Source organism: Physcomitrium patens, chromosome 26 (assembly GCF_059467195.1).
Source record: "Physcomitrium patens ecotype Gransden chromosome 26, ASM5946719v1, whole genome shotgun sequence".
NCBI classification, from domain to species: domain Eukaryota; kingdom Viridiplantae; phylum Streptophyta; class Bryopsida; order Funariales; family Funariaceae; genus Physcomitrium; species Physcomitrium patens.
This window is the reverse complement of record NC_143435.1, coordinates 8,337,988-8,356,775: the sequence shown is the minus strand read 5'-3', so window position 1 is coordinate 8,356,775 and position 18,788 is coordinate 8,337,988. Positions and strand designations below refer to the sequence as shown.

Sequence of the window (18,788 nt, the reverse complement as noted above, 5' to 3'; positions counted from 1 at the left end):
TTAGAAAAATAATAAAACTATCCAAATTTTTACTAAATCGACCCACATGTTTAAACCATCATTGTACCCTTTCAACCCCATTCCTAGTTGATTCCCTATTTCCAACCATCATCCCTATTCTTGATGTTCTCAGCCCTCTGCCCCCATCCTTAGCAATGGTTGGGAATGGGAAACGGCTAGAAATAGAGATGGAGGTTGCAAGGGTACAATGATGGTTAAGATAGAGTGGGTTGTTTTAGTAAAAAACATAGGTTGCTTTATCATTCTTTATAATCTATAAATAGTATAGAATAGTTTTTATGTATTCAATACAAATCAAATTTATTTGATTGCAATAATATTTAAGGCATTATTAGTATTAATGGAATCATTCATAGATTTTAATGTTTATGTTTGTATATCAAAGACAACACAATTTCAATAAAAAAAACTATCATTACAATATTTTTAGATATAAATATGACACAATTCTTTCAGATAGATATTCATTTTAATTATATATAGTAAAATTTATATGAAAAAAATTTGTTAAATGAATTTTTAAAAATCAAAGTTACTTTTATTGAAAATAAAAATAATAAAAATAAAACTCAACTACAAATTATACAAGCTTTAAAAACTTATTCTATAAAGTTTAGCGTATTATTTCATTATACAAATTTTGTCTTGTATATTCTATGTAACATACTTTTATAAAAAATAATAAAATCTTGCATATTTTTTTATAATAACTATTAATAAAACTTATGTTACTTAAAAAACACAGATAATTATTTAACAATATTTATAGTTTTATCTTTCATAATTTTTTTCCTTTTACTATTTGACAATAAATTTATTAATAATTAAGAAAATATTGTTACATACATGTATAATTATAATTTAATTATTAATTAGAACAAGCTAAATTAACATTGGATTACAAAATTGTCTAGAAACTAAAAGAAAAATATATAATGCTACCATAGATTTTAAATTATATGGATATGATATTAGTACTAAAGTAACAATCTTTAAAAACTAAAATGTATATGAAATCACAATATATTTGATATTTATTTGAATAATTTCTTAGATAATAAATAAAATAATTTTTTTATATGAAAAATTATATTATAAGTTTAATCATTAAAAATTTTATTTTCATGATTTTTACATCTTTAAAATATTAAAAACATTGATAATTATAAATTGTATTTAAAATTAAAGATAATTAAATATTTCAAAAACTACAAAAATAATACATGTAGACACATAAAGTCTCTTATACACAACTCCATTAGATTCAAATGAAGTTTCATTTGTAAGTTTTTGAATTGATCTCACTTACTACTTTTTTAACAATAATTAAAAAAAATAAAAATCAGCACATAGTTTTCTAAGCCCACCAAATCTACTATTCTTTCACATACAAAGATGTATTTTAGAGCATTTAGCAAAGTTAGTGAAATGTCTTTCCACATAATAAAATATTTTTTTTAAACTACAAATATTCTAGGTATTCATTTAGTTTTCATTTCTCATTTTTTATCACCATATTTTTTTCGAAAAAGAAAAAGGAAAAAAGGAAAAAAAGATAGAAAAAATGCCAGTGTTTCAAGGAATTGAAGAAATTATTTTAGAACTATTCATAAATATTTGTTATATCACATGATTATTCTTTACTTTTTTCTTCCAGTTGTGATGTGTTTAGAAATCTCATTCAATTGTACAGCTCACAGCAATCCCAGCATGTTGCTGCCGTTTCAAACTCACACAATGCTCAGCATAAAATAATCGTCCTCCACTTATTAAAACTCGTGAACAACTCGTCAAGGCCCTCACAACGCCACCGTGTCGTGATCACAACCAGGTGTTACCGCAATATCAACCGCTACACCAACGGGAGCATCAGTACAAACAGTAACACGACCCAGATATCAACAGGATACCAGCATAAAAAATATCGCCGCACGGTCTCCTCCACTCCGCATTGAATCCACGGAGGATCGAGGAGCGGCTGCGAATCAGCGCCGCAGAGAGGGAGGACAGTTGTGGGATAGATTGTGTCCTGGGTTGCGCCGAATGTCGCCTCGATGGGGGGGGGGGGGGATTGGCAACCAGCATAATCATCAGAATCAGTCCCAGCCAGGGTTTTAGGGCTCCATTGCCCATTTGGAATCCACAAACAAAGAGAGAGAGACAGAGAGTAAGAGCGAGGGGCGCAAAACAGGGATCGGAAGCCAAGGAAGGGTAAGTCGGTCAGTCGGACACGCAGTCACTCAGTCAGTCTCTCCTCCTTTTGGCTCCACGAGGATTGGATTCCCACTTCCTCAACCTAAAGTCAACCCTGCACGAAATTCGGCGTCCCAATCCAAGCAGGGAGTGGTCAGCGGGGCCCGGGGGAGGGCTTTTCGGACCGCGTACCACGTGACGTCACCCAGTCGTCATTTCCAGCTGTTGGCTTCCCGAATCGGCGTGGAGGCTTCAGTGCACGCTCGGTTTGGATAGATGTTTTCGTGGATGAAACTATTTGTAGTTGACGAATATATTTTATGTGATGGATGAAACTATTTATAGTTCGTTGTTTTTTGAAATGGATGTAATGCCAAGAATATTTTGGAATACAAGTTTTGGATTTAATTTCTAAGATTAAAATATGTTTTAGCCGTGTACGATTCGAACGCTGTTTAGTTAGTAACAAATACATTTTTTTGTACATAGATTGTCCTTTGTAGAGGAGTAATCGATTAATTATATCAGTTCTGGGTATTAGCATTCAAAACAAGCAATAGTCGCACGATATGAAATTTTGATTTTTAATAAGTATAACTTCTGCATGCTTCTATGTGTTCTCCAGGCTTTTTTTGAGTAGCCAAATATACATCTTTTGAGAAGTAGAAGCTCATTAAGAAAAAATACAAATTGTAACTCGTTAGCAGAATGAATAGTTCTCTTATTCGAAAATTTAATTGGAATGAATTTAAAGACACTATTTTTTTATTAAATAAAAAGTAGACAACTGAAATAATAAAATAATTTAAAAAACGTCGTATTTTCATTCGGTTTCTTATAGACCATCGATTTGTAACCACTTCGGAAACTTATTTCAACTGTCGATCAAAAATTGGGAATACACTCAATTTGTTAATGGTAAGAATTAAATATCTACAAATATTTTTGCAAAAAAAATAATCTTTTTGGTTTCTACAAACTTATACAAAAACTTATAAGTATAAACTCGTTCATCTGTATATTTCTCTCTACATAATACATACATTCAAATGTGATCATGGTTATTGAATAATAATAATAATAATAATAATAAACTTAATTAGTTTAATTCCTCTTGTGATTAGTTAACTCGTCTCGCAATTAGCAACAAAAATACATTATGAATATTCTTAATATATAATGTTGTTTTCAAAATGTCTTCACGCACAAACGTGTTGAATAATTTGCACTGTTGCAGTTTTTCAGTATTATTATCATATAATTGAAAACAAATGATTCAACCTGTCAACTGAATTCAAGTGGACCAAACAAGCTGACAATACACATGGCAATGTGGTTGAAAAACTGCAATTTAAATATACCCAGATGTGCAGATCATGCATATTCACGCATACGTATATATATATATATATATATATATATATGGCCAGCATCATATAAAATTAAACTGAAATGCTTTCCATGGATTAATCTTATCCCCCCCCAGAAAGGGAATGTTGATTTCGGAAATCCAGTGGCAGTGATGTGTTGGGTTATGAGACCTACTCGTGCAGACAAAGCAAAAATCCTGTGATAGGCCCCTTGGCTTTCCAGATTGGTAGAAGAATCTGACAAAGCGTCTAGATCCCATGCAAGTGTCCCCAACAACTCATCGTTTTCAACACGGCCAGCCCTCCATTCGTTTGTGATTATTTGCATAAAGTGTTGTACTAAAACCCACTTGGGAATTCTGAAAGTAAATCAAATTAAAATACAGACTCCTTGGTCAGCGATGAAATTCAAATGATTTCTTCGTTCTCTACTGCAATGACAACCAGGTTCCCTATGAGCGTTCTCACACATTTCAGTTTTAATTTAATATTGTATTAAAGAAGAGAGAGAAGTTGGAACTGAGGTCACAAAAGTCAAGTTGTGAGAGAGGGAACATAGGCTTCGGCAGGGTCTAGTAGGCCTGGAGTGATGCTGCATCCGCCTGGCGCTTGCTATTAATACCCTCATGGCACCAGACTCCTCCTTTTTGTCCTTTTTCTCTTCTTAAAAAACAGAACCAGAAAGGCAAAAAATCCCGTTTCCAGGAGGATGATCCATGCACACACCCATAAACACACACCGAGAGAGAAATAGAGAAAGATCGCCTAAAATGTGGGGCAGTGCGACGGAAGCCCGACGATTTAACTCTACATTCTGCCTTGCTGGTGGAAATAATATCCAAATTATTAAGCCACCCCATAAGTTCGATTCACATTGACCCTCATGAAACAAGTGCAACTGACTGTGTGGCTGAGATGTTGTGCCTACTTGCATCTACAATTCTACATGATACAATGTGGGGTCATTAGAAAAATCCAACCCAGTTCCCTTCATCTTTTTTTTCTTTTTCCTTTTCCTTATTTTCTCATTCTTGCTTTGTTTAGTAGCTAAAGTATTCTTAGCAACAGCAGGTCTCAACAGTGGTGACCTCTGGAGCCTGCTACACAGTTAAAGCCCACGAGGAAATATTCTGCTTTATAGGAGGTACCACCAGGTGGACAGCTGGAGTTCGGAATATTGGTTCATTCATCGGCTTGGTTGTGGATTTTATCCGTCTTTTCATCGCACAAGACTGACTCTTGTGGTCCCCATCCCCATCTATTTGGTTGTCATCCATCCACCCTTTGGGGTTGTGCAGGTTGCCATTTGACCTCACTTGTTGTGGTTCCTCATCCCCCCCCTGGAATTGGAACAAAAATCTAAAATTCTTGCACTGTCAGCTCCTGCCAGTGCTGCAGATTATAAAGGCGAACAGTAGAAAATCTCAGGACCTCCATGAGTGGACGCCACTTGGACTCTAATTAAATTACAGAAATGCTTACAATAAACATAATACGTATATACAAAAATATAGACTCTATGATGGCCTTTTTACTCTACTTCGAAGTATACTTTTACTTCTATACTGGCGGAGGTGCATGGAATTCATGACATTCTTATTTATATTGTTTAATATCTTTATTGCAGTTTTGACTTCAAGTTGAGACCGGTTGTATTACAGAAGATATTTTGAGGTTGTGATGGTCCACTGTATTGCTAATGCCTTGTTGGTGAAAGGATTTTGTAAACTCTATTGTTTTATAAAGTACAATGGATACATTGAGCTAATAATGCAATAAAACAAGCAGATTGACCAAATGCTTTAGAAACCTATCAAAATTATTGAATTAGTTGAATCTCTTTTGAAAATATCCAACCATAGTACATTCTCCTCGTATAGAAGTTGATCAATATTTTGTTTCCTTCCATTTAATACATTGTGAAATTCCATTATTGATATTAGAACAAGCAGCACTAACTTCTTCAGAGAAAAATAAAAAAAAGTATGTTATTTTTCTTCCATAAGATAATAATTGTTAAATTAGGCAGTTATGTCTTCATGTAATACACAGTGCAATTTAAATATTGAAGGGATCTTATTGGAATCCTTTACACCGTTGTTTTGTTAATAACAATAATTTTTTTTGAAATAAAATAAAATATATTAAAATGAATGATTGATCTATACTGTTCATGTCCAGTCTCATTTATACTCTTTAAAATTATGTAATATATTATTTGATGATAAGTAGTAGTATAATTTAAATATAAGCCAGAAATCATGATTGCTCTAATATCTTTCAGAAACCAATGATTATTCTGTAGTGTCAAATGAATCTTAATAATATTATTTGTTTCCTTAAGATAAAATTCAAGTAAAATAGTTGATCAATAAAATTTATAATTAGAGTATTTGTTGTATTTTAAGTGGTCTGAATTATAGCTTATGTTATATAATTGGAACAAATCAATTGACTACTAATTTTAAGATAATTTTAAAACTTCTATCCTCTTTTGATGTTAACAAGTAAAATATATAATTTTGAAGCATCTAATTGATGAAAGGATAGTATCTAATCATTGGTGTCATTTTCATTTCTATTTGTAGCATCTAATACATATATATATACATATATATATACACTTATGTTTTTGTAATTTGTTTTGTAAAACCCCTGATACAAATTACTAAAAATTAGCTTTATAAAGGTTTCATTACTTTTTAAAAAGACATAAGATTGGCAACCAATTAAATAAATCTAAGTGTCTTCTGATTGTGCAAGTATCACTTTAATATCTTCAACTCCAAAGATTTAATAATTAACATTTCAAACATAAAAGAATAGATTAATGATAATAATAAAGAGATTACTATAGTTCTTAAATTTTAGTATTGGAGAACTTGTTTTGAAGAGCTAGTACCATCATTATTAATAAAAAAAAAGAAGCTTAAATTAGTTCAAAATACTAAAATAATTTATTCAAAAAAAAATTAAAAATAATTTACTAAATATGTACATCCATATTTTTGAAGAATTATTACATCTACTGTTTATTTATACACACACACACACACACATATATATATATAAATTAAAATAACTTTTCATATTGATAAATAAATCTATTTTATACTACAATATCAAGACCATAAAAAATATACTGTTTTATTTTACAATATTTTTTAAATAGAAACAATTCCAAGTAAAATTATATATATATGGTCCAGTCTATATCAGTCCATAGATATGTGCTCTTGTATATTTAATTTTTTGAATTGAGGTCCACAAGTTTTTATTCGAGCTAGGAGGATTGTCATTCTTAATCGTGTAGAAAATTTACTATTTTTTCCTTGTCTAACTCAAAATTGATAACATTTTGATGTAGATTTTTAACCACGGCACAAATATTTCTTCAGACTTTCAAAGATCCCACTTACAAAGATATAAATATTTTTTTTCAAAAAATGATAAAACGATGATACCACTGTTCTTAAACAAACAAAATATAGACTTAACAGGTTAAGGTCATTATTCAAGGTCATTATTTATTTTACTGATAAAAGTTTTATTATGATTTTATTTTTTACCTTAAATATATAAATAAATATATACATGTACATACATATATAACTTTTTCATTATTTTCCTATGACAATCTAAAGTAAATTTTCAAATGTAATCAGTATAATTTGCAACATTGCAAAGGACATGCTGATTTTTTCTGTTCAATATATTACTTAATATTCAAAAGTAAATCAAAAAAGATATTGGTCTTGTTATTGATCTATCTATTTTTTCCTAACAAAAGAATATATGAATGTTAACATATTTACTAAGTGTTTGATGTTCTATTATATTAATGAGTTCAATGCCTTTTTTTATTTTTTCTATTGCTAATCTTATTTTTAATTTAAATAAATGTTCTAAAACTAATTCCATAAATTGATTTAGAAAAAAAACATCAAATACTTATATTTGATTAATTTTATGATATGTCGAATTTTTATTTATTTAAGTTAGTTTGTGAAATAAATACAAAAATCTATTCTTTAGATTTTATGGTTGATTATTTTTTGATTATAAAATACTACATTACTTTCTAATAAGTTAGACAATGGTTTGAATTTGATAAAAGACTTAGTTGCTTGACTTTGTTAACATTGTAGATTATTTTTTAGTTAAATAAAACATCACTCAAAATTAATCTTAGAAGAAGAATAGTTGGTTTGAGGGTATAACCACTTGAGAGTTAAATTTTAAGTGCAGTTAATAAGAATTTCCATAAAATTATAAAGATAGTTCTAAAATAATTATTGAAAAAAACTATTTACCATTCTTATAGAGTATAACAATATCGTTACATTTTTAATTTTTTTTTAAGAATGATATTTTTTAAATTTTTTACTTTAAAATATATATATATATATATATATATATATATTAACATATAATTCAAAAATTGAATAATATTGTTTTAGTTTTATTATTTTTTTATCCATCTTTTTCTACTGTATCTTCTAATAGTGATCTTAAAGGTGTCTGACTCTGTTTGTTGTGTTATTTTTTCTTAAAGAAAACTTACCAACTACTTTTTATTAAATGATATTTTTTGTGATTTTATAATAATAAACTAACATCAAATTTAATTGTCGCATTAAGTTTTGATAGTTGTTAAATTATAAGAGGTATAATGCTATGGATTTTTAAAAATTTAATCAACTATTAAAAAATCATATATATATATATATATATATATATATGTATATATTAGGCTTTTTTATATTGATTTAAATTTAGTAAATTTTATACATGTTTTTGTAAATAAATGGGAAGAAGCTGTAACAATAAAAGTTAAAACCGAAACAAAGAAATCACATTAAATACAAAACAATCATACCAGAAACTTCATTGAAGTTTGTTGACGAGCAATCCTTTTAGTACGTTTTTTTAGTTGTTATTAATAGACTACACAGATCCTTTTTCAAACATACTTAAAACAACATCAACATTGCACAAAATACTATTCCCAAGCTTCACAAACAACTGACAACAATGCAACCCAGAAAAAGACACAAAAATCGTTCATGAAGAACTTGTGTTCCATGTCCCAAACTATCCAATGCAATCACAGTGATCACTGGTTTGAATCACAATTGCTATTATGCGATATTGTACAAGTGGGGGAAGCATTAATCACACTGGAATTAGTAACCCAACCACCCAAAACTCGCCCGTAGTGCTAAGTCGTCACACATACCGTACAAGAAGGACTTATCCATGCGAAGAATATAATATATATTTGATACGGTTTACTAAAACAAACAAAATTACTTGGGGTGACGTTCTAAGTGGGCCCCGATGACATCACGATGTCGAAAGCGTACTGTCAGTCGGTGAATCATGAACTTCAATAGGCCCACCATTCCATTGATTAATACTTTTTCATGGATGTTTGTTTCGCTGAAGGAGCAGCCAATCCAGGATCAGATCAACATCTTGCACAAATATTCTACGCCGAAGGTGCTTTGGAAATAATTAATTAGAATGAAAATAGAAGCAAGAACCTACGGACTACTGTTGTGCAATGTTTTGTTTGGATGTGTTGTCCTCTAACCTTTTCCGAGTGTGAAGCCAGTCCGAGAAAATGCTAACTGTGATTCCGATCTATCTCATCCGTGTGTTTGTGGGCTGGGAGATTGATATTTCAACACCCTACTTCAGTGTTAAAGCCACCGCATGGTGGTCATCTAATTTGTTATGCCCAATGTCTTTGCTTTCTAAGCTAAGCTTACCTTTTGTTTTCTATATTAACCCTGCCTTGCTTTTCTCTACGCACCATCAATATTTCAAGTATTTCCTTCTGGTGCTTATTTGAACTCGGACTTTATGGGCCCATAAAGTCTCTCACTTTGCATGGTCATGGCTTTTACTTCTGCTTCCCCTTAATCCATTTTTTCGCCACAATTTTCATTTGTTTTCAACTTTTGGCAAGTGAGGGACTTCATGCCATGTTTTCATCCACTAGGGTAAATTCACATAGGATCCATCGTAAAATATCAGTATTTTTTATTTGCTTATTTTTCCCATGACGAGGGACAGAGTAATAACAGCGCGGCGCAGACGAGATTGTTCGTTGCTTCTTCTTTGTCGTCTTCTTCCAGGCAGCGGCTTCGCATGGGCACGATTTCCGACAGAAGGGGCCCGCGCCGTGTCTGCTGACTCGTCGTCGTCCTCGATCTGCCTCAACCTGGTTTTGCCACACGGACGACGCATCGATTTGCAGACACTGTTGTTTTTCCGACGTTCGCGTGTGTTTGCTTTGGCTGGAAAGCCCGGACCTGATCCCTTGTATAATCTGCAGGTCCTCTGCTCCTTCCTCTTGCATATTTATGCTTTATTGCTTGCCTAAGCGAACTAGTTTGTGTTGGACTTAGTTCTGCTCTGCTTGGGACTTTTTGGCTTGTATGTGTGCTGCAAAGGATCACCTCGCCAGGACCCATTAGCCCTATAAGTGCGAATTTGACTGTGACTGTGTTTGGCGATGTTGATGAGAGTGAGAAATTATATGAGTGTGAGTGTTGTGTGAAGGTGACGTTCTTAGTATTAGTATTATTTTCTTTTTCTGTTGCGGGTTTTTTGGCCGACGTTTGTGGCTTCGCGCTGGAGCGAGTGAGTGAGTGAGTGAGTGACTGCAGACAGCGTAAGAACACGTCCAGCCTGCAAGGAAGGTTGTTCAAAGAATGTGTGAGCGTGCCGTGAAGTAGCTGCGTGGATTCGATGTCTCCCCCGGTTTGAAGGTGAGAATTCTTGAAAGCCTTCACAGATGTTCACTTTAACAAATGTAACGAGAAAAGAATGCTCGATGAATAAGTTTGTCGAGTACGGTGGATACCGTGGACTAGAGTGATGACTCCGCTGTTGTAAACCGTCTAAGGAATGGGACTTGTCCATGAAAATTTCTTACATAGATGCAACTATCTCACTTTAGTCGCGCCAACAATGGTCGAATCTAAGGGGGGTTAGCGTTTATTTCGCAGTTTTTTTTTTTTTTTTTTTTTTTTTTTCTTCTCATGAATGATTGTTCTGGTTGTATTGATGTGCACTTTACGAGTAGTCGGCAGGCACGGTTCCTTAGCCTCGCCTCGTATTCGCAATCCACCTACCCACGAAATACAAAGCATGAAGTGACCGTTAGCTTCCTACTGCTAGTTATGTATACTTTGCAGTAGTGTCTCAGAATGATGGATAGTTGAGACTACTGTCTTTTCCAATCAGAAAGGAGTCGTGCAAGTGGCGCGAACACAGGTTTTGGGCTTCTGAAGGAGTATCTTGCTTATCTTGTCAACATCCTTGATTGTGCAGTGGAATCTACAGCATGCCAGAGAGGGATGGCTTAAAATATCATGATGCGGTGAATGAGATTTCGGATAAGTTCTTTAGCTCGTACAGACGATAACTCGAACGTTTCAGTGCGTGGAATTTCCCTTGACAGAAGTTTATTTTGCTGTTGGTAAAGATGCCGGATTTGGACGAGTCCCACCACTATCGTGATGTCGACACTCAGCTATTAGAGTGCAGTGGTCTCCCAGGCTGGGCATCGTGCTCCTGCGGCACTGGTATCAAGTCGGAATTTTACGGAAGATGTTTGAACTGCCAAGATGCTTACATAGACGAGAAATGTGGAGTGAAACCAGTCGTTTGGAGATCGACAGACTACACCCCAGCTGCGTTACCCGCAGCGGTTAATGTTCTGGCTGAGGTCGATGGTGCTGCCAGTCCACTTGCTCAGCAATGTAAGAGAGTTACCAGACCGCGCTCCAAGTCTCCGCGAATAGCGTCTTCCTCGTCATTCGCGCCTCCTACGAAACCACGGGGTAGGCCTCCGAATGGCTCTAGAACAAGACAGCAATCATTCAAGGGCGTTCGGCAGCGCGCAGGAGTCCGCGGGTTCCTTGTTGAGATCAGGCCTCCGAAATGGAAACGCACCATTTGGTTAGGGACCTACGGCACTGATGCTGAAGCGGCCGCAGCATATGATGCGGGGGTTTTTTACACCAAGAAAAAGACCCAGTACAATTTCCCCCACCTCAAAGCAACATTCCCTCACTTGCCTGCTAACCTGAGGCTCGATCATCCGGACGACTCCGAAAAGATCAAGAATTTCGTGCAGGTCCAAGCGAAGGAGGCTGCTCAAAACATCAGGAACCTTGCATCCAACGTCAATGGTGATGCACCCGCCGCGGTCCCGGCCCAAACTGCTGCTACACTCAGCACTGTAGCAGTTCCCAAAATTGCTGCTGCTGCTGCAACTGTTGCTACACCCATCACCGAATCTGCTCTCAAGGTTGAGGACCTCGCATGCGTCGATTGCGAAGCACCCGCTTTCGCCTCGACCTCAACTGCTTCTTCACCCAGCACCGACTCTTCAGTGCATATCAGTCCCGAGTGGGAGGGGAGTATGGACCTGGATTCATTACCATTTATCGAAATGGGGATGAACCCATTTATCGATTTGGACGCGTTGTTGCCGGAGCCGGAAGGTGTGTTTTACTCCCTCTTCCAAAGCCCTTACCGCTTGGAGGAAGCAGTTGTTTGGCGTTGACAGGCTACAGTCACCGCATTCGGAACCCTGCGCACGACAGAAACAGGACGATGGGTCGAATTCTCTAACAGGAACATTCTCGATAATTCGATTCATCGGCCTGTTGTGATGTGAATACACTTGATTTTGATATTACCAGACCCCTTGCGTATTTCATTTAGGCACGCCGTGTGTGAGCTATGTAGTCGAGATCGAGTTAGTTAAGAGCGACCCAGGCCTTAATCTTTTCATCGTACTCAAAGTATCTACGATGTTAAGGTAATTGGAGTCTTTGTGCATAATGGTTGTATTCTAGATGTTGAGCCTGAGCGACTACGATGGTGTTTCAGTTACATGACCCACTTGAACATCACTACCTGTTCGTCCAAGGAGATTTTCTTCATTGATCACATGTAACTGGCTAACTTTGGTAGTTGGCCAAGTTCTTTTCAATCTCCAAGCTACTGTTTTCTGGTTTTTTGTCGGATCATTGAATCTCCATTCCTGTTCGAATCTCATGAACCCCGTCACTGGTGTGAGCGTAGGCCTCTCAATGTATGAATCAGTGGTTGGCTTGTCGATGGATTCGGACTAAGTACCATGATGTAAAACACACGAATAGTTCTAATCCACCGCTCTGAGCACAAACTCACTTGCTGTGATCAGACAGCAGTTAACCCCAGTTTCAGCTCGAATCGTATCACCGCCCCGAGGATGTCTAGTTACGGGTGCTTTGAACGGGGTGCTTGGTATCATAGCCGTATCGAAAGAAGCTTCACAACTCTTTCCAAACATGATTTTGTTCCCCACCTGAGACAAGACACATGGGTTATTCTACTTCTAGAAACTGGGTTGCTTCAAGGATGACACAAGGAATCGACACACAAACTTCACTCTACTTTGACGAGATACTCTCGCAATCCCCATTCACCATCAATTCCGAAACCGAATCCAGGGTTCATGTGTTCATGTGGTTTGCGTTGCTTTTCTGCTCTTTAGAAGGATGGAAAGTTAGCACAATTTCTATATTTTAAATAGTAAAAAATACATATGATTCATGTTTCACCAATATAATCTTATAATGTATCTACTAATAAGACTAAAATCTAAAAAAATAAAGCACCTATTAGATAGCAATTAGAAACATAAACTTATATAAACTTCCTTACTTAAATTGGGTTGATGGAGCATGAAGATAATGAAATAGGAATTAGAAATTGAATCTTTTTATATATTTTAAAGATAAAATTAAAAGAATAATAGATGATGAAGCACAAAGAAGCATAAAAATACCAACATTAATTATAATTCATATATATATATATATATATATACACTCACACTAGCAATGGCGCATCTTATGTGATTCAAGTAAAAACATTGGATTAAAAAATACACAAGAATGATATTCTATATGATTTCCAATTGAATTATTTCATTTGTTTAGTGTTGAAGAAACAAAAATTAAAACTTCAAATAAGATTGTTACCAACCATGGCCACAAGAGTCCCTCTTCGATGGCCACGCTGATGGTATTGAGTAGCATGTGTGAGACGTGGTAAATTGAAGAAAGCGTTCGGAGGATGGAGAAATGAGAGTGTGATTTGCTAGTTTTTGCATTTGGGTGTGACCTGCGCAGGTAGCATACGCTATTTTTTTTCTTAGACGTTTACTTGAACAGATTTGGAGCAGGAAAGAACAAAGCAAAAAGGAACAAAGCAATGACAATGCTCATGAGCAAACGAAGAAACAATGGCTGCTATTAGGATGCAAAAGCACTTACATCTTCACTTATTTTTGCAATTTGCACAAGTATTCGAACTGTGAAAATTACCAGTTCAACCTCTTTGTCGGACAAACTACCGGTTCATTGGTTTCTGCGGCGATTCTCAAAGTCTAGCCACGAATTAATTTCAGGCAAGCGACTCTCTGAAGGAGGATACTTGGCATCAAACTGTCGACGCTGCAATCGGTGGTTGAGCTCATAGTTCTTTGCTTGTGATAAAATGAAGCAAAATACAGGTACTGCTACAAAATGAAGCAAGATTCTGGCTTGTAATGAAGCAATCCCATTTGACTGCAACACCATTTATTGTATTGTGTGTATGCAAAGCAAATTCTCTCTATTTGTCACTCCAGTTCAACTTCTTTCAGACATGCTTTTTGGAAAAAATAACCCTGAAATCAGTGCGATCGAAATGAAGACATGATCGAGTTTCAACTGAAATACAGAACCTTCGAGAGGTGACTAACATGAAAAGTGCGATTCATGGAATGCATTTGGGTTGGAGCTGCACAATCAAACAGTAAGAATGCATCTATCTCTCCACAAAGTCGATTGCAACCAAGAATACAAAACTGTCGCAATTTGGTTGTAAATGTAAACAAATGGCTCCTGGTCACTACTTGATTGACCTTAAGCTTTGAGAGGGATGAAAACATCTCTGGAAATGTCGTGGTGTTTTCAAACCAAGGGTCAACAAAAAAAAATTAGAAGATTGTATCCTCACGGATTTATTAGCATAATTACTAATATTTTATAAAGGATCATATCATATATAATTTAAGTTGATATTTTGTAAGTCAAATATCAACTTTATTTGATGTAGTTTGATTTTTTTGAATATAATTTCATAAAGGTATACATTATTTTATTTATGATTTAATTATTGTCTAAAGTTCTAACATTACTTGTAATTTTCACAGAATATTGCTACAAGTTTTGCATAGATATTTGTTTTTAATTTATAACTTTTCTCTATCAATTCCAAAGTAAATATATTACCATGTCTATAGAATTTTATAATTTATCTCAAGTATTTTACACAAAGATTTACTATTTCCTACAACTACTTTTTTAGAAATTCAAACCTATGTTCCAAATTTAGAGCTATAGAGCCTGTTTTAATGAGTAATAGGATTATGAATGATGTAAGAAAAATTTTATTATACAAATAACATGTATCAAAACTTATTAAATTGATTGGATAAAAATTGAAAACTTTCTTAGAATGTGAGTACAAAGAAAAAACTTAGAATTGGATCTAATTCTATGTTAGATAAATAAAAAATTAAGTATGTACATGAAGAATTTATTTTATTTTTATAATAATTATATAATTTTTTTATATTAAAATGTATCAAATAAAATATGCATCTATGTAATTATTTAAAAGTTTCAAAGAACACATTTTAAAAAAACATTATCTAATTTTTTTGAAAGAAATTGTATCAAAAAATTTCAATAAAAGCTAAGTACTTTAAGCTTATGGGCAAATAAAGAAAAAAGAAACATTTTTCTCATTAATATTATTAGACGTAGATTGCAATTTTTAGTATAAGAAGATAGAAGTTGGATCCATCTAAGATGAGATAATAATACTTTATTTTTTATTATATTTTAAAGTTTAATACACCATAAATCCACCTAGTTTTTTTAATTTTCAAAAATAATATCTAATAATTTTTCCAGCTCATGCTACTTTCAAAATAATCTATTCTAAATTTTGAACTTCTATCAATATTTTTTTTAATCATTCTTATTTTGATACTTTATATATATATATATATATATATATATATTTTGTAATTAGTTTTTAGCCATTTTATAATTTCTTATATTATAAATTAGTTTTTTTTTGTTTCACTTGTACTTGAATATTTTTCCATCCAAATTGCTATATTTCTTTAACTTCTTTCTACTACAATATCAATGGTCCACATTGTGACGATTCCCTTGTTGCTTGTTTTTTTTTTGTCAGTCTCCTTATTTTCTAAGCTAATCATGTATGTGTTGATTCTTCTTTTTTAACATTCTTTTAGTTTGCCTTTCTAAAATTTACTTGATTGCATCTTTGATACATTGTTGGTTCTTTATATTTTCTTCTTAATAATATCACATCAGTATTTTTCATATTACACCACTTGTGATTCTTAGTTGTTGCTTGCATATTTTATTAACACCTAGTTACTTTGTGGGTACAAATATGCAACTTCTATTTTTTCTTATTAGTTCTCACACCTCCTTTTTATTTTTATTTTTTTATTTTATTTTATTATTTAGGTATTACATACTATTACTTTAATTATACTCATGATTACATATGCTTAAAAATATAGCACCAAAACACTACCATCTTATACTAAAATTCACATACATTAATTGGTTCTTTTAATTATCTACATCTTCTAATTTATATATGTCTTTATGTATATATATATATATATATATATATATATTATCTTTTCTAGTACATACATACACAAATAGATTACATTCACAATATTTATTTATTAAAAAAGATAATTGTACTAGTCCATATTCTGTATACATCAAGAAAGTCTTTAAGATGATTCAAGTAATATGACCATGAAAAGTATTGTGACTACCTTCTATTTTTCTCAAGACCTATTGATATCCTAAAAGATATTAAAAAATCTTTAGAGTTGATACCTTGATTATTTTAAAAAGTTGACACTTTATGATTTTTGAAATTGATATCTTAACATATTTAAAGTTAATATTTTTCTAAATTTTCTCTTATACCAGAAACTCTAAATTAATTTTTAAATATTTCTTTTTACACTACTGTTTTTTTAAACTAGTTTATTCAAAATTCTTTTCACGATTCTAACCTATTAAAAAATAGTATTTTAAAAACCAATTAATACTATATGCAAAATCTTGATAATATTATTGATTTTGGTTTTTGATTTTAAAATAAAGTTATTTATCACTTTAAAAAATATATTATTTTATTAAAGTTTAATATAGTAAAAATATATATTTAAATTACATCAGATTAAATTAGCATCACTAATAAATGTTAATACATTAACTAATTAAGTCCTTAATTCTAAATCCTTGTTATAAGATAATTGTAATATTTTAGTTGTTATATTGTAATAATTGTAATCTTTTAGGAGGATTTAGTGACCTTTTGATCCAATGAATGTTCCATATTAACAACATTTAATACTTCAAGCTTATATTAAGTTAAAAGATTTATTTTTTACTAATTAAATTATTATGTAAAGACTAAAAAATTAAAATAATATTAAAAAAATTAAAAAAAGAATATTTAAATATCTTATGCTTCTTTATATGTATATATATATATATATATGTCTTTTTTATTATATCTTAATGTAGTTATTTATTGAATATTTTATATTATTTATTTATGTTTTATTTATAATTCTTACTATTGAATATACGTATAAATCTATATGTATCTTAGATCAAATGAATAAACATGAAAAATAGACTAATAAAAATAAAAATAAACTATTTTTTTAAGGTTGATTTCTTGAAATGCATCATGCATAATATAAAGAAGAATATTTATGTTAAGTACTTAATATTTTCAAATACTTATAGAACCTAAAAAATATTTGAATTAATTTTTATAAATATTTTTGAGGTAATATTATAAGAATTATTTATTACCAAAAAAAATTAATTGGTATATGAGGTTATTTGTTCCAAATACTAAATTTATAAAATTATATGGATTTTTACTATAATTCAAAAATATATATCTCTACAATTAAAATTTAATATTAATAATAAATTAAATATCTAATGATTTATAATCATGTTAATAAAAGTAAAACTATACTTTGAATAATCTTTATAATTTTATATTTAATAAAATATTCATTTTTTCCATTGATAAAATAAAGAAGTTATATATATATACATATATATGTATTTTAATAATATATTTAATATTTTATCTAATTATTCAATTACAATGCTACATGTCTTTAAATCACTTATTTAAAAGAAGACTATTTTATAAAAAATATATTCTATTTTTAAAAGAAATATAAATATAAAATAATAATTAGACAAAAAAATTAATATAAAACAAATCTTGTTTTGTAATATCTAAACAAATACACTTAGAATTGTAGTTATGTCAAGTTAATTACTAGAGTTGTTCAAATTTCTAAATTATGGTTTTTAGATATTTTGAATGTCCACCAAATAGGATACAATATCATCTATTTTGAATTTTAAACATAAAATATATATTAATATATAAATTATTTAGATTAAAAATAAATTTAATTTAAAAAAATCATGTTTATTTTTTCTTTAAACATATTTTAAATTTTTTTCAAAATAAAAATCTATTATTAATAACTTATTCAATTATAAAATTTCATACACACCTCCTTATAGTATATAAAAATTTATAATTATTGTAACTAGAGATAAATTTTTATTTTTTCTAAATTTTTGAAAAATATAAAAATTTATAATTAATAGAATCAATCGTCTATTCATGAACATACCAAAAATATTTACATCTATCTATAATAAACTTAAAAGAAGAAACTTGAAGTTAGATTATAAATAAAAATTATATATATATATATATATATATATATATAAAATAATATAAAATTATACTATAAAATTAGAATAAACATATTAATTTTTTTAAAATTATAAAAAAATATTCATATTATAAAAATAATAAAGTGACTTTCAAATCCTAAATTTAGATTATAGAATGAAATTACTTGAATATGTTAATGTAGTGGAGTTTTTAGAATACCTATCATTCTTATGTCATAGACATACATATTTATTCTATTAATTACGTAGCTAATATGGATAGATAGAAGTA

At 31.2% G+C, this 18,788-nt stretch overlaps 1 protein-coding gene across 3 annotated transcripts; it reads left to right on the top strand.

Moving 5' to 3' along the window:
• The first annotated feature begins 9,785 nt into the window (after window positions 1–9,785).
• On the top strand, window positions 9,786–12,625 carry LOC112278105 (uncharacterized). 3 transcript variants are annotated; one of them, XM_024511201.3, is made up of 3 exons: window positions 9,786–9,927; window positions 10,262–10,363; window positions 11,083–12,625. In XM_024511201.3, the coding sequence occupies exon 3, from the start codon at window positions 11,083–11,085 to the stop codon at window positions 12,166–12,168; it is 1,086 nt and encodes a 361-aa protein (XP_024366969.1). In that variant the 5' UTR covers window positions 9,786–9,927; window positions 10,262–10,363; the 3' UTR covers window positions 12,169–12,625. The 3 variants fall into 3 exon arrangements, with proteins under 3 accessions (XP_024366969.1, XP_024366968.1, XP_073387886.1); XM_024511200.3 differs by having other exon boundaries at window positions 10,929–12,625; XM_073531785.2 differs by lacking the exon at window positions 9,786–9,927 and having other exon boundaries at window positions 9,994–10,363; window positions 10,929–12,625.
• The last annotated feature ends 6,163 nt before the right edge of the window (window positions 12,626–18,788 follow it).